We start from the raw sequence: 22088 nt of genomic DNA, 5'->3' as shown, positions 1-22088 counted from the left end.
TTTGAAACAAAATGAGAAATTTTCAAATTTTTAAAATTGTTTTAGTGTTTCTCGATTTTTTGGCACCTTAGAAGCGGTTTTAAATAACTTCCCCATTTCCACTTTTCAACTTTGAATAATCGCGTTAGTTTAGTTTCATATACTGAGCTGAACACTTTTTGAACATTTGAATTTTCAGAAATTTTTAAGACTGCAATTTTCCATATAGCCCGACCCCTTTTTTCAAAGTAAAGTGCAACTTTATTTTTTCTCCAACGAGTGTTATTATTCTCCCAACGGAGCACTTTGATCTTTACCGATCAACACTTTTGAAAAGTGTAATGTAGAATAGCGTTTCACTTTTCCCCCGTCAAAAATAATCACTTGTTTTCCGCAGAGGTCAACACGTAGTGGATTTTCAAAAACACACGAGGAATGTTAAAAGAAGATCGCAACATTTTAGGTCGCGCGGAATGAAAGGGCGATAAGGAACGCTCTTTTATTGTATGGTTGAAAACCTTGAACGTGTCACTTCATCAATCAAACCGTTTCTCTTCTAGTCACCCGTTCTTCTTCGTCAGTACGTCGCCATTTTTTATGACCACCTTTGCAATTTCTGAATGAAAATATATTTTCTTCAAAGTTCAACCTGGTGCTGTTGAATGTGTAAAGTGGAAAGCGAAAAGCTAATTTGAACGTAGAGTCCGAGCTCATTTTTTACACTTTTCGAAATCCCTCGTGATTCTATTTACGATCGGAGTAAAGTAGCCAGTCCCCTCGTTGCAAGGTGTGTTTTGTTGAAAACTGACAAAAAACCATTCAGCGGATTAAAAACTTTGAACACTAAAAAAAGTTTGCAAAACATTACTCACTCGGAGAGTGCAGCAGGGATTTGCATTTGAAACGCAAAAAGTTATGCAGAATCAGATATTTTTTTCCTATTTTTTCTGATGATCCGATTAATTGTGTACTTTGAAGTTTTGATATATGTGGTAAAACAAGATGCTTCAAGATGCTTTTTTATTGGAGTTTTTATAAATTGATAAATTGACATTCGAATCAAAATTCGAAGAAAGAAAATTGTACATGATGACAGAAGAACGCACTGAAGTTTGAGGTGGAACGGTTGTATAATAGAAAATGGGTTGAGGTAGAAAATGGTAATTAACTAGAATAGATGGTAAAAATTGGAGGTAGAAGGCATTATACAGGTAAGAGACAGTATTGAGGTATAAATTGTATTGGGTGATGGCAAAATGAGTCAATGAGGTACATAAGGTAGCGGACAAGTAGTTTAGATGAGTTGTGAGAAGACAAATTGAAAACTATAAATCATTCCTGAGATAGAAAAAAGGGAGCGAATAAACAAAAAAGTAATCGGTGGATACAGGTAATAATAGTTAAACGAGCACACATGAATTCGAATCGGAGAATGTATGGCAAAAAAGCTGGGATGTATTGAGGTAGAATGAAAGTGCGAGATAGTCTGGAAAATGTGAAATCAGAAATCACGACATGGGAGCAGTGAAAGAAGTACATAAAAAGATAAATATTGAGTGATAATAATAATAAAACGGTTATTAGTAGAGGGGACAAAAGCGGGTTGTTGGGTCACTTCGGCTATTTAACAAATGACAACTAGAGGGTGGGGGACGATTCTTTGGCATATCCTTTTCAAAAAACGGCTACAATCTCTGATTTCAAGACGGAAACGTTATAAAACCGTACAATAAAAGAGCAGCACGAGTTGGCGCAAACTTGAATTTGGGAAAGTTATCTCTGGAGAAACATGAAACAAATGTGTGCATAGTTAAACAATTGGCAAATAGAAATAAATAAAAATGAAAGACATGCAGTTAAAGCTTATGTGGAAAGAGGAGCTTGAAAATGACAAACAAATGAAATCAATAGAAAATGAAACATAAAAAGTTTCATATCCCGAAGTTAATAAGAGGGGTACATAGTAACAGAAACAAGTATTCTGGGGGAGGTACTACATGTACTGAGAACAGTATACAATTGCTTCTAGATAATAACACGCTCTGAGAGTACAAAACTGTAAATGAACAATGCTCCTTAATAAATATGGTATTTTTTGGCATTCAATACAAGTAGTAAAATATGTTTGGAGGTAGAAAGTGAGACAGAGAGAAAATGTGACATCAGAGGTAAAAGAAAACAGTAACAAGTATGAGATTTCATGGAAATGGACGGTTGAGGTGTACGTGCAAGAAACTGGCCATGATTAGAAAAGTGGTAACGCCCGAACATTGATAAGTTAAAGAAAATGAAGAGAAAACTTAAACCAGCTACATGAAAGTCTATCTGCCGATTTCAGAATGGGTCACTAGACGAGGGTAAGGGGCTATGGGAAGTGTTTCCTTAACGAGGACGTCCTCATTATTGGTGTCTGGCTTGGTACATGTGGAGAGCAAAGCTTAGCTCATTGAAAGCCTGATACTGACAGTCACTGCACATGAACGGGTTCCCTGGTGTGTGGAATCTCATATGACTGTCCAATACTTGCTGGGTCTGAAACAATTTAGAAATAGTTTGCTTTTCAATTATTCAAATCTTTCTATTCTAAACTTACATCAAATGGAATTTTGCAATGATCACAGTAAAATGCACTAGGTCGGTTTGCAAGTAGGGGGCCGAGTAGGGAAGCTTGTGCAAGAATGGACTGCAAAAACTCATTCGGCTGTGGAGTAATAGGGATTGGCGCGACGATTGAAGACGAATGAAGAGGTGGAGATGGAACTGATGTTGTATCCGATGGTGAATGTGGTGCGTCATCAGCGCTCTGAAATAATATAAAATATAATCTTTTAAAGTTTTAATTTACGCTTACCTCGCCATCTTTCTCCATTGCACTGTCGTTGCTCATCGGGCTGTTGTTTCCATTAGCCCTTGCGCTTATTTGCTCTAACGACAACGATTTGCACTTTTTCGTCTCCTCGTCTCCGGATGAAACTGCAAAAAAAAGTTGTTTACAGAAAAAAGGTCAGAAACCGCTTACTTTGTGAACTGCCAGTTGGTGAAACAGCCGAGTCACTACCCTGGTCCATTTCTTCATAGCAATGACTTTCAGTGATGTTGTCATCGTCAATCTTCACATCGCAATCCATGGATTCGAGTGCATTGTCATTATCTGGTGCCACATGAGAGAAACTTGGAAGGTTCAAACTATTGTAGAGGGAGGCGATTGAGGTTGGAACATTAGATGAGTTCAAAATATGAGACATACTATGCCGCATTTTTTCGTCTGCAGAACTTGCAACAAAATCACAAGCAGAGCATTTCAGAGGTGACATTACAGAGTTCCTCAATCCCATCAACCCAACGTCTAGATGCTTGTTGAGCAGCATATGGTTCGCAAAGTTGAGTCCGTGATTTCCCATCATCGGATTGAATGGGAATGGTTGAGCAATTGATGTAACCGGCTCAACTGTTTCGGTTTTGATCTCTTGTTTCATCAGTGGACTGAATGTAATGGTAGCATCTGATGTGAATGGTGGAGAACTATCACCGCCGCTCATTTCGATTCCTTCCGGCACACGTCTGTGATTGTATTTCTTCAAATGCAGCTGAAAAGTGAAACGATTAAACTTCTGATTTGAAAAAAAAGCGCTACTTACCTTCAAACTATGACAGTATTTGGTGGCATATGTGCAGTCCATACATCTGAATTGGTAATGATTTGTGTGACTCTTCATATGCGAGTTAAGCATAGATTTGTTCACACAGTTGTAGGCGCATTTTTTGCACTGAAATGGCTTGCTCCCTATGTGGTTACGATAGTGGTACTCCAAATGATGCTTGTATTCAGTTACAAAATTACAATGCTGGCAGTTCAATTGTTTCTCCGCTGGAATATGAGTTCTTGCATGTGCCCATTGATCGTCTTTGGAAAGACTTTGATGTCCGCACTGTTTGCACTTGAAAATTTTGATCTTTCCGCTACTGCTTCTTCTGCATTCTCCATTCGACTGCTTTTCAGGTGACGGCGTGTCTCCTTTGATAGCGTTTGAAACAACTCCTAATGCGGAAGCCAAATTGATTCCACCTTCTGGCATGAAACTCGGATTCTCTGAAATAGCCTTGATCTGATCCAAAGCAGATACTCCAAAGCTAGAGTGAGCAAGCGTGGATAGAAGAGATGGAGTTGAGGACATATCCAAGGTTAGGGCAGAAAGTGCTGATGGTTGTTCCGTTGTAGAGGTGGAAGAGACAGCATTATTGGTGGAATCAAGGATTGACGCCATGGTAGTTGAAAGATTGAATATTTCATTGATTGGACTTGTAGCACTTCCATCTTTAGAGAGGGATAAATTCTTTGGAGAAGACGCACTTTCTTTTGCTGGCTCCGACTCAAATCCAGCTCGAAGTTGCTCTTCGACTGTGTGAGACTCACGCATGTGTTTTTTCAGCCTGCCTTCTGTTCTGCTTGTGTAATCGCACATACTACACTGATGGTCTCCATGAGTATTCATGTGACTGTTGAAGTGGAATTTCGATGGGCACATAAATCCACAAATCGGGCAAACAAGCATCGGCGTCTGACCATTTTGAGTTGGTGGAAGAGCCACTGGTCCAAGACCTGGAGGTCTACAGAATGAAGCAGATGTTGTGGTTGTTGGAGTGCTACAAGCACTGACTGTGGATGCAGGTGCTTCTTCATTGTTGTTGTTAGCAGATGACATGCTCATTTCTTTCGGCTCAATATTTAAGAAGGCGGAAGTTCCACTACGCTGGAATCCAATTGATTCGGATGACGATTTTCGGATCTTTGCAGCCTCAGCAAACACTTCCGCAAACTGTTGCTGTGAAAGTGTTAAGAGAAGAGCTTCTTCTATGGATGGGCTATTTGATCGCTCAACATTTGCAGATTGTGTCGGCGTTATCGGAATTGGGGCTGGTAGACTATTTTTCAAAAACGATGGTATAACTGGTATCGGCATTTGTGGCATCTGAACAGGCTCACTTGTAACCTGGTAATTTGAAGATGTGCCCTCAACACTGGTACTTTCTGGTTTTGAATCTGATCCTTCTTCTAATTTTGGTGTTGCTTGGTCTTCTGGTTTAATTGTGCTATCCTTTTCATCAGTATCCATTTCTGTTTCTGTCATGCACTCAACGTCGATATGCTCATCACTAGTGCTATCTGATTGAGCACCGTCGTTGCTCGGTGACTGGGAAGCTGATACGTCATACGAATTCGTGTGTTCACTGGATTTTCGGCCGTCCTGAAAAATTAATAATTTATAGAATATGTATGAACACATAAAAAAGCCAACAAACCTCTTTTGGGCTTACATAACCGCCATCAGGATGAATCTTTTCTCCGGGTTGTTGTGCAGTCAGCATCGTCAATGATGAATTGCCAAATGGACCTAAGTGTTGAGGAATCTCTGATCCAGGAACACAACATTTATTCCAATCGCCAAGACTGTTATTGTTGGCACTTCTCCAATCACCAGTAGGAGGCCATTCTGATCTATAACACAAAAATCATTTAACTTTCAGAAAAGTTTGAAATTTTGATAATTTGCAGTTAAGAAAATAAGTGTCAAATCAACTCACCCTATTAAAGGTGTTTTTGACACAAAATTGCTGAGCTGTACAGGCATCTGTTGTAACCTCCAGGCTGGCTTTGCTCTTTGTGCCAATTCTTCTGGACTATCGGATTGCACCTGCAAAATGATAAAGTTTAGAAAATTTTGAAGTTTTTGAATCAACTGAACGAAATTAAAGAAGAGTACAAACACTATAAAAAAGAGCTGGAGAAGTAGTAGATTGAACAGAGAAAAAAAACATGTATTCCATGTTTTAGGTCTTATCTTGTCATTAGACGATTGAAAATAGGAGTGTTGGGAGCTGTTAAAAAAAATGAAAGAAAGGCAGTAGGAAAGTCCATGCAAATAGGAGAGGTTGAGATACAGCTAAAAAACAAGAAGATAAAGGTTAAAACGAGGACACCAAATGATTAAAACCTCGTGCAACTTGTGCTCTATCAGTGTACCCCTATATATTTTTTTGTAATTGAAGTTTAAAAAAAACAACGAAGACAAAAATAGAATGTTCTGGAACATGTGCATTTCACAACATATTATTTTGCATGTTCAAAACTGAACTTATTTCTAAATAGGGCACACAGGAAAAACACGTTTTTTTTTGAAAAACAGCTTCTCCTCTTCAAAAAGGCCGTCCCTTTGAACAAAACTAAAAAACAAGAAGATGTATGAACTTTAAGGGGCTTGGAAAAAACGAAGAAGCTACGACTCTGAAGAAAAACAAACGGACATCTGGCCGTTTTCTAGATGTTTTTTTGTGCATCTCCAACTTTAAAAGTGCGAGTGAATCGCTAATTTCCTCCGTCTTCCAGGAGCCTTTTGTTCGAGCGGTTCAAAAGTGCGTTTTTGAGCATTTGGAGCTACCACGGAAAATACACGCTGTACTATTCAAACGGGCGTTAAACTCACCATCGTCACAAATAGAAGAGGCAAAAAGTCCAGGACCACTAATCCTTTTTCATACGAGACACAAACTCTCCCTCGTGGTCAGATTTGCGAACTTTTTTCCCCGAGATGGTAAGGGGTAGCGAAATAACGGATCTGAAATTAAGTTTTTCTAATTTCTGCTTATATATTTTTGCACTACAAGAGCTACAAGATGTAAAAAACAAGAAAATCTGAGAAGTTCTAGAAAGACGGCAAGTTAGGGGCACATTTAATCTAGGAAAAAGTTGATTGCCTTGAGCAAAATGGCAACATTTTGACAGAAAACACAAGTGAAGAAGGTTTTTTAATCTAGCCAATCATTTTTCAAAAACCGAAGGACATGCGCGCCCAAATAACCCATTCAGAAACACGCATATCAAGCCGAGGACCAAAATGTTGAATATTTACGCGTTTTTTTGTCGAAATGCTTACCCCTACTTAAATTAAAAGAGCATGTGTTCTCGAATGGACAAGGTTAGCTTCAGTGACCCTCTTTTCTGAATATCGACGCAGCTCAGAATCAAAAACAGAAATGTGCTGGCCGAGAAAAAACAAATAGACATAAAAACATTTGATGAATTTTCTGCAGAAAACACATGCACGCCTTCTATTCTGGTTTGTTACACAGACAACCTGCACTTTTGTTTATATAGTTGAAATGAAAAAACGACGAATCTTGCTAGAACATCAAAAATTGCAAAGATTACGGTAGGATTTGAAATGCAGCAATTTTTCAGTGATATGATTTTGGTGTGAAAAGTCTGTTCTAGTGAACACAGAGCAGCATGAAACAGAGTTCAAACAATTGAAAAGAGGTCAGGGGACGATGCATCAGAGTGGCCAGTGGGAGTATTTTGGATGCCTGGGGGTGAGAAAAAGAAGAAAAGTCAGTGGACAGTGTGAATGTTCCTTAGAGATAATTGATTCTCGATGAGATGCAGACAACAAAAAATTAGGACGGTTAAAGTGCTTGCAGTCTTTTTTCTCGTTTCGTCTCAAACGGACACACGCCGGGATGGATGCATCTCGAGGTCCTTCTCTCACCTTTTTCCTGCTTCTCTCTGTTACCGCTCTGTATCGCGCCTCATGTTCACACGGGAGACACGTTAAAAACTATCTCTTCACCACCCGCCCCATCCTATCTAAATACTGGCAAATAATATTGTGACCTTGGAGGCGCCCTCCTCTCCGAACTCTGATTGCAGGCGATGTTGCGAACCCGAGCGCCCCCCACACGCATTCGACCACCCACCGGCGACACCGTCTCGTCACCTCCAATGAGGGTCGCTATCGCAGTCAAAACGAAAAAAAAACCAGCACGGTCAGAAAAGTAATAGGGCACACGCGACAAGAAGATATACGATAAGAGATGTTTTTCTCATAACTTTTTCTACTGGTGGTCATTTTCTGGTGGCGACACCGATTTTCTATTCCAAACTAGGTCTCTTATGCCTAGTACACCAACTCTCGTGTGTAGACGAAAACGGATATCTAGGTCAGTTTGGTTATCCGAAACAGTATCAAATCATTTTCTTATCAATTGGTTACAAACCTATTTTGCAGATCTAATAAAATATACGTTTTAGCTAAGTGATTGAAATCCAGAAATTTAAGCGCGGTAGACAACGTTTTCGGTGCTACTGTAGGAATCATTGAGCTTGAAACAAGAAACAAAAACGGCGAATCATAGAATCTCCGGCAAAATACTAGCTGAACACACCAGCAAAAGCAATGTTGCAAATTGCTTAGGTTTCGCGTATCCTTTGAACATCTCATCTTCTTCCCGAGATGTTGTCCTCGTATCTGTTTCGTTTTTTTTTCTCGGAGTCGCTGGTTTTTTTCAATGGCCTTGGGGGCCATTGTGTCTCCTATCTTTTCCAATTGCCCAAAGGCTGATAGAAGAAGATTGAGTTAGTTTTTTTGTTGCGGATCGAGATACGTGATGTATATGTGCCCTCCTTTTTTTCCTATATCTCTTTTTTTTCCGCCAGTTTTTTGCTGGGTGTGGGGTGAGAGAGAGTATGGATAATCGCGTTCCAATGATGAGTACACTGCTCGTTGTACTACCGATTGCCAGCTCTTCTTTTTTTGCTTCTCCTATCTCTTGTGACCACGTCGTTTCGCATCAAGAGCACGAAAAAAAAACGGCCGACGAGCAGCAGCACCCAGTAGCAAAAAAGAGAAAGAAGAAGGAAGAAAAAAGAGCTGACATTGAGGGATAAGCACGATGGACCGAAGCGCAGAAAGTTGCGAAACGCCATCGAAAAACTGCGTAGTAGAAGCCGCCGCAAGCTCTGACTCACGTTCAGTTGAGAAAAAAAAGATGACCAGAAAAAGAATGCAAAAAAGAAAGAACAAGAAAAGAAAGCAACGGAAATTCTGTTATGCCAAGTGAACAGTTTAGAAAGAGCAACAACATTTTCCTACAGATTTTTTTCGGAAAAATTCCAAATAATTTTTTTGAAAAGCGTTTCACAATTTGGAAGGCCAAACAGATGATGAAGATGTATAGGATAAGATTAGAAACGCTATTCACTCAAAATTGAAATTTGAATAAATGAATGAAATGTTCCGAATTGACTTTTGGCAAGCACGCCAGATGTTTCTCCGCTTCTTCACTGGTTTGGACGATTGGTAAAAATTAGATTGAAACCGCAGAAACCGGCTCCTTATACCCTTCAGCCCTCTGCCATCACGATCTCCAGTACCTCCTATCCCTAATGTATCATTTTGTGTGACCAATTACGAACCAATGGGCGCCCTGTGTCTTTTTTGCTCACAAAAATGCAAATCAGTCAAGGCAGAGTGTATAAGAAATGAAAACAAACTTAATAGGGCCACAACTGGAGGAGGAAAACTATGAATAAAAAAGAACAGAAGGTTTTTTGAAATTATGAGCAATCATGGAAAAGAAGTGAAAGGGCGGAGCACGATAATGATGAACAGTGCAGGTGGTGGTGGGATGGAGCCGCGCGCGCCGCCGGAAAAATCTAGGTTAATCGGAACAGATGAAGACGAAAAATGAATGTGAAAACGGGATCGGGGGGGGGGGGGGGAGCGAGGACCACCGACGTGTCCTTTGACAAAAAACCCTTCTGAGCGGACCTCTAGCGGACCCAGGTGGTTGAAAAATACTATTGTCAAAAAGCGACGCGTTGACAACGGAAATCGGGTATGCACATACAAATAGAGAGACATAAACCCTTCATGGTCCATGTTTTACGAGTTTCTCAAACAATGGATCATTCTCAGAATATTTGTAAAAGACATTATGGTATCGTTTGGAATTGCATTTTTTGCCTAATATAGAAGTAAAACCTATTTCTAAGAGAATCTGAAAAAAAAATCAGGAGCAAAAACTTGGAAGTTAGAGAAATCTGAGAAGGAAAAGGAATATAAAAAATGAGATGATTTTGAATAAGACCAATTAGAATATAGAATGCAAAAAAAGAAACGAGAGGTCATGCAAAAAAGAATTCTGGAAAAGTTGAAAAAAAAGATGCGACAAAAATAGAATGAAAAAACGAGGAAGGACTTTGGTTAACTACTCGAAGGGAGTGAGAGAAGGAAAAAAACGGCCAGTGGTCATTTTTATTATGCAGTAGTGTTCTAGGCCTGTGGGGCTGGCCGCAAGAGGCTGGCGTTAAAGGGGGAAGGGCGGGGCTTATGGAGCTGTCTCCTAAAAATCCGTTATTGTTAGTAGAAACATAGTGCATCGAGTAAACAATCGAGAGAACACATCAACGATATATACGCAAAACCATCACAGCACGACCACCCCCCGACGCGGAAAACTGCGCACGGACCACTGAAAGCCGAGAGACGCAGCGGTCAGGAAAGGACGTTCGCAGTGCGGTGAGAGTGAACGCGGAAGGGGGTGGAACGCGGGAGACGTTAGTGACCGCCGGCTGGCGGAGTCTCGCGGAAGAAGATGAAGATTGTTTTTCACGTGTGCCACCCGCGCGTTGTCGCGAACCTCTGGTAAGAGTGCAATGTTTCGGTTGACGTCCACTCCGCCCTCCGACTTTTATCATGTATTCTGACGGTCACTATGAGGGTCAGCAAATATAAAATACGATAAAAGTATGCAGAAGAAACCCTTTCCCCTCACTTTTTCCGTGCTTCGTTCCGCAAAACACAGAAAAGAGTACAATAAAATAGGCGGAGACTTTTTCCGCGCGCGGATAATGCCGAAAACATAATACGGACGCGGAAAACAATGAATATAGAAAATAACGAAAACAACATGGTTACTCAGGGTTACTGTATTACATTATGGTACAAAAAATTCGAATAGAAAAAAGTGTAGTTCAGTGGCCTCAGCTCTTCTACCTTTCTCTTTTGCAATAGTTAAACTAAACAATTATTGAATGTTTATAAACAAATTCTGGATGCAATGAATGAATGATAACCTTCAAAACTGGAGAAACTTTCAGAAAGTTAAAAATGAAAGAAAAATCAACTCAGCAGACGTTTTTAGCCTAATTGAATCGTTTCATTGCGCAGTCAGGACATGCGCTTTTGTGTTAGTTTGTCACGGATATTTTCAGGATGCATCAGGAGAATGAAGGGGGACGTGGTAATAGAGATTTAATTAAAAAACCTTGCCCCTTGGGTTTCAAGAACTACTCAGAATCCATCATTCTGTAAAACGATGCGAAAAAAAAGTTCGAAAGCACTTCTAGGATTTAGTGTGATTACGGTAACTGTTGGTAAATATTTTTTTGTGTAATTGAAGGATAGTGATATTGTAGATGTTTGTTTTTGAAAAGTGTTCTTATGATAATGTTTTCTGGAAAAAATAGGAAATAGGATTTCAAGCGTTTTCAAAATTTCACAATCTTTTAATCCTCAAAAATAGTGTTTCGAAACATTTATCTTGGAAAACATTCATCATCCTGTTCCATTACAAACCGAATATTTCCTAAACCTGTTATGTTGCCAATATTTCGGGAACAAGGCAACCAATCAAAAACACCTCAACTCTTGGGGCGTGGCTATCCTGTCAGTGCGCGAGTGCTAACAGTGAGAAGCAGTGGGACAGGAGAGTGCAAATTAGAGTTTTAGAGTTGGGACTGACCAAAAAGAACTTCAAGAAAACTTTCTCAGACTAAGATTTACATATACATAGAACAAAAAAGTTAAGTAGGTGACAAAGTAGGTAAACTGTGTCGTCTGAGATTAAAAGTTTGTTTTTTGTGACAATGAAAGTCAGAAAAGATGGGAAGATTAATGGTACAAAATGAAACTGATTAAATTGTTGGCTTCAGGCTTTGCAAACAAAAACGACTTCCGAAGTTTCACCTTTCACAGACTTCCGCTCCGTTCATCATCTACAGTAATGAAGAAACCAACTGGCATTAGTGGCTTGCGTCAAAAATTGTTGTGTATGTAGGTTAACATGTTTTAAATGTTGCATGGTGTGAGTTCCACCCAAAACACTCGTCTTCCTTTTTCCATCCACCCGTTTCTCTCTGACGCCTCCCACTTTTTCATGTTCCTTTTTTCCCATGGTGGTGGTAGTGGCCACCAAGATAAAAAGGGTCAGTGTGGAAAAGCCGTGGCGGGGCATGGGGGCTTCTTGGTTGGTTGCATTTGTAAATGGGGCGGTCCCCCTTCTCCCTTTCCCTTCTCTTTTCCACCACACTCCGAAAATAAAAAGGGGAACCCGAACGGCAAAAGATTCGTTTGCAACATTGCGTTTCACAGAGACTTGGCACGACTCAATATGCAAATGAGTGTTTTATGCGACGTCGCTGTGCGGCGCCGCCACGCTGAATCGTCTCTCAATTCGAAGCGCTCTTCTTGCACTTCGCGAAGAAGAACGAACCAAGGATGATGGTGGTTGTGGTGGTGGACGAAGAGGACAGAAAAAGAGTAAGAAGAAGATGGTGGTGCTGGAGGGGGTCCGTCCCCCCGTCTTCCCCTCATTCGCCTCCGCTCCTCTATTCTCTTCCCCCATAGTCCGAAAATGCAACACCACAACAACAACATTAAATCGCCTTGAAGAAAACCGAAACACCTCCTGCATCTCTCTTTCTCTCTGACAAGTCAACCTTTTTGTTCTCGGATATCAGCCCTTCTGTTCTTTCCGCAGTTCCAAGTCACTTTAGAAGAATTAGAAAATAAAGGAAACGACAGATTAGGGATGATGATGCTGGGTAACTGATCAGCGAAATCGCCTTTGAATGAATGACCGGAGCAAAATCAAAATTGTGCAAATTGGAAAAAATTATTTTAATATTAAAGGTGGAGCCAGTTGAGAAATTACAACAAATCGTTCCTAAGGAGCTAAAAAAACCAAAAATCCTAATTAAACTTTTCAATAAATTTTGGAAATTTTTTAAAGTTTAAAAGTGGGGAATACTGAACTTGCGCCACTTATCAAGTTATCTGAAGCACTGTCATATTTTGAACTTTTTGAAAAGCTTTATTACGATATTAGGTTATTTTAGGACAATGTCATTAGTTGCTGCACAATGTAGTCCACTATAAAAATCAAAAAGTCGAGGAATTTCTTGCTCATAACGTACAAACAAGGGAAATTCGTTTTCGCATATGAAAAAATGTTGTTCCATACCAATCATTCCGATGGAAGGCGAAAAAAAAGAACAGTTGTTTCTTTATGTACTCCTGGTGCCCCCATTTTTTTCGTTTCGTGAAATGCTTCTCCCCCTCCGAAACCCCACATTGTTGCCGAATTCAGACATTGATGAAGATTTATTTCGGTGGTTTTGGGGCTCCTACCAATGGGTTCTCACAAACCTTGTGTTGTCCGATCCGTTGCTTGTCACCAGCCACTCGATCCACAACTGTTCTGTGGAGTCGATGATGATCAGCTAGCTGGCACACCTCAAGCGAAACAGATATTTTTACAAAATTTTTTGCAGTTAAAAATAACATGATGATATTATCAAAAATGATTAGGTGTGTAGAGTTGGCATATGGTTTACACCTCAGAAAATCAGAAAAATGAAGAAAAAACGAAATGAGAAAAGAACGTAACACAAAAAAAACTTGCGCAAAAAACTGAAATACGGTTTAGATGATGAGATAGAGGAGGTGAATCTTTTTTCTTTTTTTTGCGCAAAAAAAACCAAACTTAAAAAAGAAAACCGAAAAAAAAATCGGAAATACCGTAGTAATAGCACTACTTTTTTGTGAGTAAGCATTGAATGAAAAGAATGGTTAATTATGAGCATCCGGTGATGTGATCGTGGTGTTTCGAGTACAGGAAAGAAATACGTAGGAGTGATGAGCTCTATTTTGAGTAAAAATGGGACGGAAAGTGAAGAGCAACCAATTAAAAAATACTAAGAAACCACAAACAAATTTCTTTCTTTTTTTCAAATTTTTTTGTTGAAAAATTTAAATTTTTGCTTCCGAATGCAAATACGTCTGGAAACATCTAACAATGAAAAAAGCGTTCGAAATTAACTGTCTCCAGTTTATGTTTCAAAACCTATAAGGAGACATCCAAGGCCGTCGACATCTGCGGAAAAGAGCTTCGCGCTCATTTTTCTTCGTTGGTTCTTCGTCCGTCTTTGCAACTACCGTCGTCGTTATTTTGTACTCAAGGACGACATTTTGAACGGTTTTGCCCTTCAATTGCAATTTTTCATGCAGCCCGTGCGAGTCTCGTTTTTTTCGTTTCCTTCGCGGCGCCAACCTATTCGAATTGAGAGAATGAGATGATTTCGGAAAAAAGAACGAAAAAAACGAGGGCGTGTTTAGAAAGTTGGTTTTTTATTGTTCACTTCAATCTGACCTAATCTAAATAAAACCCTTCATTCTCTCTTTTTTTTCAAATACTGTGGCTAACATGTCAATAATTTGAAAGATGCTTTTGTTGTTATCAGTTGAACACAGTGTTTCTTGACCAAAAATATTTGTGTGCTCAAAGAATAGAGTCCCCTATTAATAAATGAATGGACAAGGAAGTCTTATCACCGGTCAAGTTCTGAATGTCTATAATAAAACACGGAATATCAGAAAAAGAAATTATAGGGGTGGATAAATCTGCTGTCCAGGGGTTCCAGAGGAGGGGGGGGGGGAGAGGGGTTGGAGGTGAACGATATTTCCTGGCAAAGGGCAATTTTGGGGTTTCCAGTTTTTTCAAAATCTGCGGAAATATCATAAGAGAAGTGGAAAATTTTCAAAAATATAGACTTCGGAAAACCTGCATTTTTTCGTTGTGCCGAATTTTCTGAAAATCAGTTTCCTGAACCAAAAATTCTCAGGCCCTGTCCAATACTATTGTTGTTTTTTATTGAAAAACAGAAAATAATCTCTAAGAACATAGGAAACTTTTGCGACATCAAGGAATATGTATAATCGAATCAGAAAAAAAGAGCAGTAAAAGTGGCAACATTTTTTCGGACAGTAACTGTGATGAAATAAAAAGCTGAACTTTTGCGTTGTCGTGGCCCTTATCAGTTCGTTTTCTTGTCGAGCCAATTTTAAGTGTTTTATATTTTCTGGAATAAAAAATTGCTGTAAAGTAGAGCATAAAGTGTTGCAAAATTCTTTGATATTTGATATATCCTAGGTTAGTATCAAATTGGAGAAGTTGAAACATTTTTTTTTAAAGAAAAACTTTAGATTAATTTTTAGCGGCAGTTTGAAAAGTTTCTTGATGAAAAAACCTTTAAGGTTTCAAATGTGAGATCTAGACTATCTAAATAGCAATATCATAAATCAGTGAATAGAATATATCCGTCACATATGTACATAAGCCGATGAGGTTGACAGGAAACCCATACAAAAAACACCAAGACGGTTCAATTAAAAAATCTGAAAAAAATGTCTCTGTTTCTCTTCCTACTTTGGTACTCCTCTCGTGCTGCTCTCCTCGAGCCCTCGTCCTGCTCTCTGACGCCCATATCAAAAAAAATGACTTCTATTGATAAGAAAAATCGCAACATTGAGTTGAAAACTCACGCTCTTATCGCAAAAAAATTCAAATTGGTTGGGCGCCAGTCAAATTGGGAGAGCGGTCTCGGATAGTGAGTTTTTTTCAGGACGCAGTTTTTTTCTCGTTCGCAATACTTACTTGAGTCGGCACTCGTGATGGGTAATGATAAAGTCTGAAAATCCGGAAAAGTGCAATGTAATTAAATCGTATTATTTCATTATTTCAAGCTATTTGGAAAGAACGAATGGTTTTTTCTTATCTCTAATATTATGGAAGACAAAAAAACCCATCTCAAAATAACATGTTTATTCTTTTTTTTTAATTGAAAACTGACTTTTAATAAATATGAATTCTCACAGTTCAAGCTGAATTGTTTTGTTAAAATTTTGTAATCTTCAAACTTTCGAAAAAAATAAAATATAACTAAATGAAACTTATATGAAAATTCTATCTTTGAATATGTATTAAAAATATTTGGATAAACAGGTCACAAGCTCAGGTGCATCAACCTGCTGATTAACGTGTTGCTCATTTGTTGTCACATTTTGTTATTGTCTGGAAAAAATATTTGAATAACTTTGTGCCTTTACTAGGTATTTTTCAGGGAAACATGTTTTCTTTCTTAATATTTATCAATTTGTGCGGAGCAAAGCTAGTTTGGAGCCTGAAACTTGGTACATTTTACTTCAGAAGATGAAGATATCCGTAGATTTCGATTCGTTGCTTTGTAATCTTGATCAAAGAACCGTTTAATCATCTCAAGAGTTGATCGAAGTTGAAAGGGAACAGCTGATAAGACTCGTCGTGTCTTTAGTTATACATTATGCATACATTTAATCGCCCGGTCGCGCGTTGTTTTCGACTCGCGAAACATTTTCGATTGTTGACTAGTGCAAAACAAGTGCGGAGAAGAAGTGGTGTGGTCACTCAGCAAACCGCTGTCCGTGCCTGGTACCGCGCACTCTTTTCTACACGCATGGTGGTCACTCGTCTCCTAACGAACGTCCGCGTTGCCGCAGGCGGATAGCTTGCGGAAAAAGGGGGACGCGGAAAAACCGAGAGAGTACACATAGGCAAGAGTGCACGCCAATAACACAACACATACACACAAAAATCAATCGAGTAGCCATCCGCACACCCATCCGCCTCGCCTCCTCATTCTTTTCCGAGAGATAAACCCGGTAAACAACGAGGCAGCGAGGCTGGCACCGGCTAGCTCCGCCGTGCGGCAGAGAAAACAGGGTGGTCAGCTGTGGCGTGAAAATAGTGTGCAATAGAGAAATGGTCACTCCACGGGCCTCATCAGTTATGACGGGAGGGCACGTTTGCCATAGGGCGTGCCCTCTCGGTTTTCTTTGCACTCTCGCTTGTTTTGCAAAACAGAACAACAACACTGCAAAAAGCGAACGGGCGTTCTGTGAAATTTAATATTCAACTTTCTAGGGACCACTGGGAATGAAAACTAGTTTGAAATAAACTGGTGAAAAGGGGACCAGATATAGGTGGAAGTTGAAAGCGGTGTTTGAAAATTGTGAAACAATACTTTACCTGAAAGTGGGTTTAGATCCTAGACAGTTATTTTTTAAAATGGTTGTAAAACATGATTATAAGAACCATTTAAAAATGTTATCCAAATGATTAATTCATTTTGTTTAAACGTGAATTAGGGTTTCACAGAATCAGAAAATAAAATTTCTAAAATTTTAAAATCAAATAAAAAATAAGCGACACGTTTAATTTTCAAAATTTTTCCAAAATTCGAGATAATTCAATAAATTAAAAATTTTATGAAATTTAATATCGTTTTAAATTTTACAGCGAATAGTTCCCATTTTTACCTTAAAAAATCAAAACATTGTTTTTATGTGTTCAGTGAAAGGCAAAGATTCTTTTTTTTTATTATAATTTCAAAAAATCTGTATTTTATGAAAAACATGTGTATAAAAAATTTATAAATTTCTAGAAGTCTTCCAGAATGTTTTCAAAGTGTTCAACTACCTTTTTATACTCTGAAAACATTAAAACTCTGCAAAGTAGATTTTGGAGCAATTCGACAAAATTTCAGATCTAAATATAATAGACTTGAAATTTTATAGTGAAATTGTTTTTTTCTTTATTTTGCCTTTGTTTTGAAATCTGTGGGATCCTTGTTAGAAATAGTCTTTTAGACGCCTACAAAAATAAAATACAATACGAATATATTTCTCACATTTTCATTTTATTTCTTTATAATTAAAAAAATTATTTTTCATTTGCGTTTCTGTATAGCCTACAGTGTCTTTCAATATATCTGAACTGTATCAATTTGGGTTCAAACATCTTTTTTGGTAGTTTTGAACTTCTAAAAGGGCATTTTTCAACTGTGTTTTAATCTAAGAAATGGTTTTTTTCACAGTTCATGTTTTCAAGGACTCTGGTGACAGTAAAATTCATCTCTCTTTCTTTTCTTTTGAACTGTCAATTATCTGCCGCTTTCAAAATTGGACACCCGCCAAGTAAATTGATGTGAGAAGAAATGGCAACATTATTTACCAATATCTCCTTTTTACCGTATCATCGTAAAATGATGTCTCGTGTCTGCCCGTTCCTCTCGTTTTTGAGAAGATATGTTTTTGATCTTGATATTGTTTTATTTGGCGGGAGGGAAAGAATTCCTGGATGGGTGGGCTGGACTTTTGTACATTCAAGGGCAAGTACGAATATAATTATATTAATGTGGAGGCATGTTCCGAAAAATGGAAAAACAAAATCCAAATATGTGGGGTCGCGGGGGTAATAATAATATGTTTATGTGTTGCATTTCTTTCGCAAGGAAAAGTGACTTAATAATTGACTTCATTAAACAGGAAGAGAAGACTTTTTGAAATGTCCATTTCTTCACAACGCTCACTTGCACTACCATCTGCCTAGTTAATTACTATGACCTATATGACATAAATGGCTGTTTGCTCTTAAGAGAAAAACGGCCCGTGTTTTCAGGAAATTGAAGCCGGATAGGAGGGCAAGTGAAAGCTGCGGTGCCAGGACTTGGCTGGGAGCAGCTGCCTCATCTCAACATCTGCGCGCAGGTTTTTTAATTCTAAAATTGGTTTTGAAACTAATGGATTATCTTTCCCTTCTCCACTCGATGCCATTCACTTTTTGATTTTGTGGTTCTTTTTGAGAAGACCTAGTTTTTATGAAACGGGACAGGGGATCGTTAATCCAAAATCAGTTGACCATAACGGCCGAAAAGTCAGAAGCATAATTTTAAATAAAATCGTTTGGAACATACTACTAAGGAGTAAGGTTTCTAAACTTTTGCGGAACACACTTAAAATACTTGCGGAAAGTTAGAAAAACTCATTCCTCTCTGAATTTGTAAGTTCGGATGGTAAATCATAAGTGGAATGTCAAAACTTGTGCCATTGTTCTAATAGACTTTAAATGTCTCTAAAATGTCGAAATCTCTATTTTTCCTAACTTTCCAGTGTTGCAGCGAGCGATTAACATCAATTAACATGTGAAAAATCAACAAAGTATTAAAAATAATAGTGAAATTAAAACTTATAGTTAGTCACCTTTCTCTGTGACACAGGCCACCAGACAAAATTTGAGATTTTTTTACCGATTACCAATTTCGTTCCCCGAATTTCACAACTCCAGTTAATGAAGTCAACTTTTTCATATTTGAAACCTGAAAAATTATTCAACAGGCCTCTGTAAATGCCTTTAAAAGTTTGAAACTGTGGTATTCTATACAAGCAGAATCTCCAATCTGAATGGTGGATTTTCTGCAGTTTAGATACATTTTTTTAAAGCATTACAAATTGACAAAAACAAAACAAAATTTTCAAAAGAAAAAGACAAAATTCCCAACAACAAAGTAATATTCTTTATTAAAAACAACCAGGTTCGTGGTATTGAAGTGTCAAAAACAATCGATTGCCTTATCTGCGGAGTGCCAAAGTTGCCGCTTCGTTGAACTTTGGCTACAACGGATAAGGTAATCGAAGGTTCAAACCTACAAAGTAGACTATAAATGTAGAAGAAATTAGAAGACGAGCGCTGCCGTCAGCAATTCGCTGACTACTGATATATCCTTTTTCAAAGTGAATATTTATATGGCAAAAAGGATATCTCGTCAGATTATGGCTTCTCATCTCTATTTTGCTTGCCATTCAGCTGTTATCAGGGATTAAAACAGCTCTTATGGATTATGCAATCAAAAGAGAGTACTGGATGATGTTTTATAAGAAGTTTTTATGCCGCTTTTTACGACGAAAACAAAAACAAATTCGTATTATAGATACTGTGAATTCCTAAAAATGATTTCCTAAGATGGTTATTTTTTTGACCGAATTCTGAAATTATTTTGAATAATTATCTAAACTTAGACGACAAACATATATTTTTTTACACCCCGATTTGAATGTAGTTCGATGAGTACATTATTTTTCTAGACACTTTTCTTAATATCCTTGAATAAAAAACACTATTTTTTTCATAAAATCAACGAAATATCCCATTTTTATAGTTTCAAATTCTGATTTAATTTGAAAATGTATAGAGTATTCCTTTTTAACAACAAAAACAATTCTTTGTGGGAAAGGTTTTGAGTTGTAGTACATTGAAATATTATTGAAAGAAATAAATAAGGGATGTACAGCTTAAATCTGAAACATGCTTATCTAGTTCACTGGAATTACATTAAAAATTAAAACAGAAGTTGGTTAAAGAGAGTTCAGTGTTAGAATTGTGCATATTTCAAGAATAAAAAAAAATGTGTTTTCGGTTTTTCGAGGTTAACATTTACCGTTTGTTTCATTACTTTCCGGTAAGATTTGCATTACAAAGGTATCTCTGAAACTGTATTACTGGAATCTGAGAAATCTATTTTTCATTGAAACTTTGACAAAAACCAAAAATCGTAATAACACTAAATTCTAAAAATGTGTATGCTTAACGAAATCGAAAATGAGGAGAAGCAGTATAATTCATCTTTAAAACTTTTTTGTTGTGCATCGATTTAAAACATCACTACAGCTAACGAATGATATACATAGTGAAATAAGTAAAATAGTTCAAAGATAAAGTTCAAAGACTCATAGATTTGACCGACATAGTAAGACTGAAAAATACAATTTTTTGCAAACTGAACACTGAATCTGATTATTTGAACATTCTTCCAAATCCTATTCGAGTCAAATGTTTTTTATTTCAAATTATTGTCATATATCTGAATGTTCTTCGGATTTCTTTCAAGTCAAAAAGAGCCCAAGACCATTTAACTTTTTCATTTTGTACACTTCTTGAAAAACTACACCGATCGTTTAGAAATGAATGATGGACTGCACTTGACCACTCCCCAATTTCCTGGGCGTTTTCCTCACAGGACCAATTTTTTTATGTTCTTCTCGTTGCTCGGAGATTAAATGCCGCATAGAAAATGGAGCTTCATTTCTTTGTTTGTGTTCATTTACTACCATTTTGGTATTAGTCTTTCTATTGCCAACCCTAGCATTCTAACAAAGAACCTGGCAATATGGAGACATGAAAATGAAAATTATCTGAAACTATTCACTGTTCGCTTTGCTTATTGTGGTTATACACTATCGAAAGTTGATATAACCCAAATATAGAAAAGTAGATGGTGTTAAGTGTACATTCTAAATAAGATTCAATAAAAATGGTTACAAAAAAACTGGCAAGAAAGCAGAGGATAAACTTTGATCAAATATAATACTGGTAACGGCAAAACATAAGATTGACCAAACTAAACCTGTACTATTTTCAGAAAAAGAACAACTAGTGTAATGGCCAAGACACACTCAAAATACTAAAACTGCGTGGCGTGTTTTCACAGAATTCATAAAATAAGGACTGATTTTTTGAAATCTGTGCATACGCGCCACGCAGTTTTATTATTTTGAGTGTGACTAACACAGTTCAAAATAGTATTCGATGGGTTACGTACAGAAATTGCACGCACTCAATGTTTACAAGCAAGTACTTCTACAGTAATCATGTAATACACCCACAATGCCTACAGTAATCCCATAATACACCAACAGTACCTACAGCAATCCTACAGTACCACAGAAACAACCGACCACTTTATCCATCCCAACTCTGTGAATTCAATCAATACTTAATTTTTAAAATGTATACCCACTTCCGGCGCGGAGGCGTCCAAGTGGTACAAGGCCCCCTGGTTCCAGACCGACCCAAAAGGGGGTCGTTGGTTTGAACCCACTCTCCCCGCCCCGTTTTCTACTCGTCGACGAACTCGCTAAATCATCAATTGGCTCCAAATGTCATCAAAAAGAAGAGACAGATTATGAAAAAAACAAATCTAAACGGGTTACGCAGAAGAAAACTGACATTTCTTGTAAATGATAATTCTTGTGAATAAAACCAAAAAAAAAAATTTTCTCTCGTTTTCATACGATAATTTCTTTTTTTTTAATTCGATAATTCCCTTTTCAAATTCCAAAATTTGAAATTAGATTTTAACGAAATTGCAGTAACCCCAAAGTATTTATCTAGTGTCTACAGTACCATTGAAACAACCGACCACTATTCCCATAAACACTGCGATACTAAGCTATAATTTGTTTTTAAAAAGGATAAAAATAAACTGAATACAGTGGTGGTAAATCTGTTTTGCTATTTTCGCTGACTTTTGATTGTCAAATGTGTTTAGTCCAAGAAGT

General features: G+C 37.8%; 1 protein-coding gene and 17 non-coding genes across 19 annotated transcripts; 8 read left to right on the top strand and 10 right to left on the bottom strand.

Moving 5' to 3' along the window:
- Nucleotides 1-985: 985 nt before the first annotated feature.
- On the bottom strand, nt 986-6599 carry hbl-1 (the record flags this gene model as incomplete). 2 transcript variants are annotated; one of them, NM_001047778.5, is made up of 8 exons in its annotated part: nt 986-2511; nt 2573-2782; nt 2831-2952; nt 2999-3566; nt 3618-5225; nt 5281-5476; nt 5563-5672; nt 6462-6599. In NM_001047778.5, 8 exons carry the CDS (start codon nt 6462-6464, stop codon nt 2380-2382), a joined length of 2949 nt encoding a protein of 982 aa, NP_001041243.1. The 2 variants fall into 2 exon arrangements, with proteins under 2 accessions (NP_001041243.1, NP_001041244.1); NM_001047779.5 differs by lacking the exon at nt 6462-6599 and having other exon boundaries at nt 2380-2511; nt 5563-5609.
- A 107-nt stretch (nt 6600-6706) lies between these two features.
- On the top strand, nt 6707-6810 carry F13D11.8. Its single transcript, NR_071163.1, has one exon. It is a non-coding gene; the product is annotated as an Unclassified non-coding RNA F13D11.8 (non-coding RNA).
- A 1670-nt stretch (nt 6811-8480) lies between these two features.
- On the bottom strand, nt 8481-8674 carry F13D11.20. The gene has a single exon (NR_071162.1). It is a non-coding gene; the product is annotated as an Unclassified non-coding RNA F13D11.20 (non-coding RNA).
- A 723-nt stretch (nt 8675-9397) lies between these two features.
- On the top strand, nt 9398-9636 carry F13D11.17. Its single transcript, NR_071161.1, has one exon. It is a non-coding gene; the product is annotated as an Unclassified non-coding RNA F13D11.17 (non-coding RNA).
- A 371-nt stretch (nt 9637-10007) lies between these two features.
- F13D11.21 lies at nt 10008-10592 on the top strand. Its single transcript, NR_071159.1, has one exon. It is a non-coding gene; the product is annotated as an Unclassified non-coding RNA F13D11.21 (non-coding RNA).
- Nucleotides 10020-10160, bottom strand: F13D11.14. Its single transcript, NR_071160.1, has one exon. It is a non-coding gene; the product is annotated as an Unclassified non-coding RNA F13D11.14 (non-coding RNA).
- Nucleotides 10593-11299: 707 nt separating the features above from the next.
- Nucleotides 11300-11567, bottom strand: F13D11.12. Its single transcript, NR_071157.1, has one exon. It is a non-coding gene; the product is annotated as an Unclassified non-coding RNA F13D11.12 (non-coding RNA).
- Nucleotides 11433-11557, top strand: F13D11.11. Its single transcript, NR_071158.1, has one exon. It is a non-coding gene; the product is annotated as an Unclassified non-coding RNA F13D11.11 (non-coding RNA).
- Nucleotides 11568-11831: 264 nt separating the features above from the next.
- F13D11.19 lies at nt 11832-12309 on the bottom strand. The gene has a single exon (NR_071156.1). It is a non-coding gene; the product is annotated as an Unclassified non-coding RNA F13D11.19 (non-coding RNA).
- On the top strand, nt 12042-12367 carry F13D11.18. The gene has a single exon (NR_071155.1). It is a non-coding gene; the product is annotated as an Unclassified non-coding RNA F13D11.18 (non-coding RNA).
- Nucleotides 12368-13902: 1535 nt separating this feature from the next.
- Nucleotides 13903-14000, bottom strand: F13D11.16. The gene has a single exon (NR_071154.1). It is a non-coding gene; the product is annotated as an Unclassified non-coding RNA F13D11.16 (non-coding RNA).
- Nucleotides 14001-14132: 132 nt separating this feature from the next.
- Nucleotides 14133-14277, bottom strand: F13D11.10. Its single transcript, NR_071152.1, has one exon. It is a non-coding gene; the product is annotated as an Unclassified non-coding RNA F13D11.10 (non-coding RNA).
- F13D11.15 lies at nt 14133-14277 on the top strand. The gene has a single exon (NR_071153.1). It is a non-coding gene; the product is annotated as an Unclassified non-coding RNA F13D11.15 (non-coding RNA).
- Nucleotides 14278-16301: 2024 nt separating this feature from the next.
- Nucleotides 16302-16435, bottom strand: F13D11.13. Its single transcript, NR_071151.1, has one exon. It is a non-coding gene; the product is annotated as an Unclassified non-coding RNA F13D11.13 (non-coding RNA).
- On the top strand, nt 16316-16528 carry F13D11.7. The gene has a single exon (NR_071150.1). It is a non-coding gene; the product is annotated as an Unclassified non-coding RNA F13D11.7 (non-coding RNA).
- A 42-nt stretch (nt 16529-16570) lies between these two features.
- On the bottom strand, nt 16571-16857 carry F13D11.22. The gene has a single exon (NR_071148.1). It is a non-coding gene; the product is annotated as an Unclassified non-coding RNA F13D11.22 (non-coding RNA).
- F13D11.9 lies at nt 16590-16803 on the top strand. Its single transcript, NR_071149.1, has one exon. It is a non-coding gene; the product is annotated as an Unclassified non-coding RNA F13D11.9 (non-coding RNA).
- A 2450-nt stretch (nt 16858-19307) lies between the features above and the next one.
- Nucleotides 19308-19392, bottom strand: mir-791. The gene has a single exon (NR_023996.2). It is a non-coding gene; the product is annotated as a pre-microRNA mir-791 (primary transcript).
- Between the last annotated feature and the right edge of the window lie 2696 nt (nt 19393-22088).

Source organism: Caenorhabditis elegans, chromosome X, assembly GCF_000002985.6.
Source record: "Caenorhabditis elegans chromosome X".
Classification (NCBI taxonomy): Eukaryota; Metazoa; Nematoda; class Chromadorea; order Rhabditida; family Rhabditidae; genus Caenorhabditis; species Caenorhabditis elegans.
The sequence above is the reverse complement of the archived record's forward strand: the minus strand, read 5'-3'. Positions and strand labels throughout refer to the sequence as shown.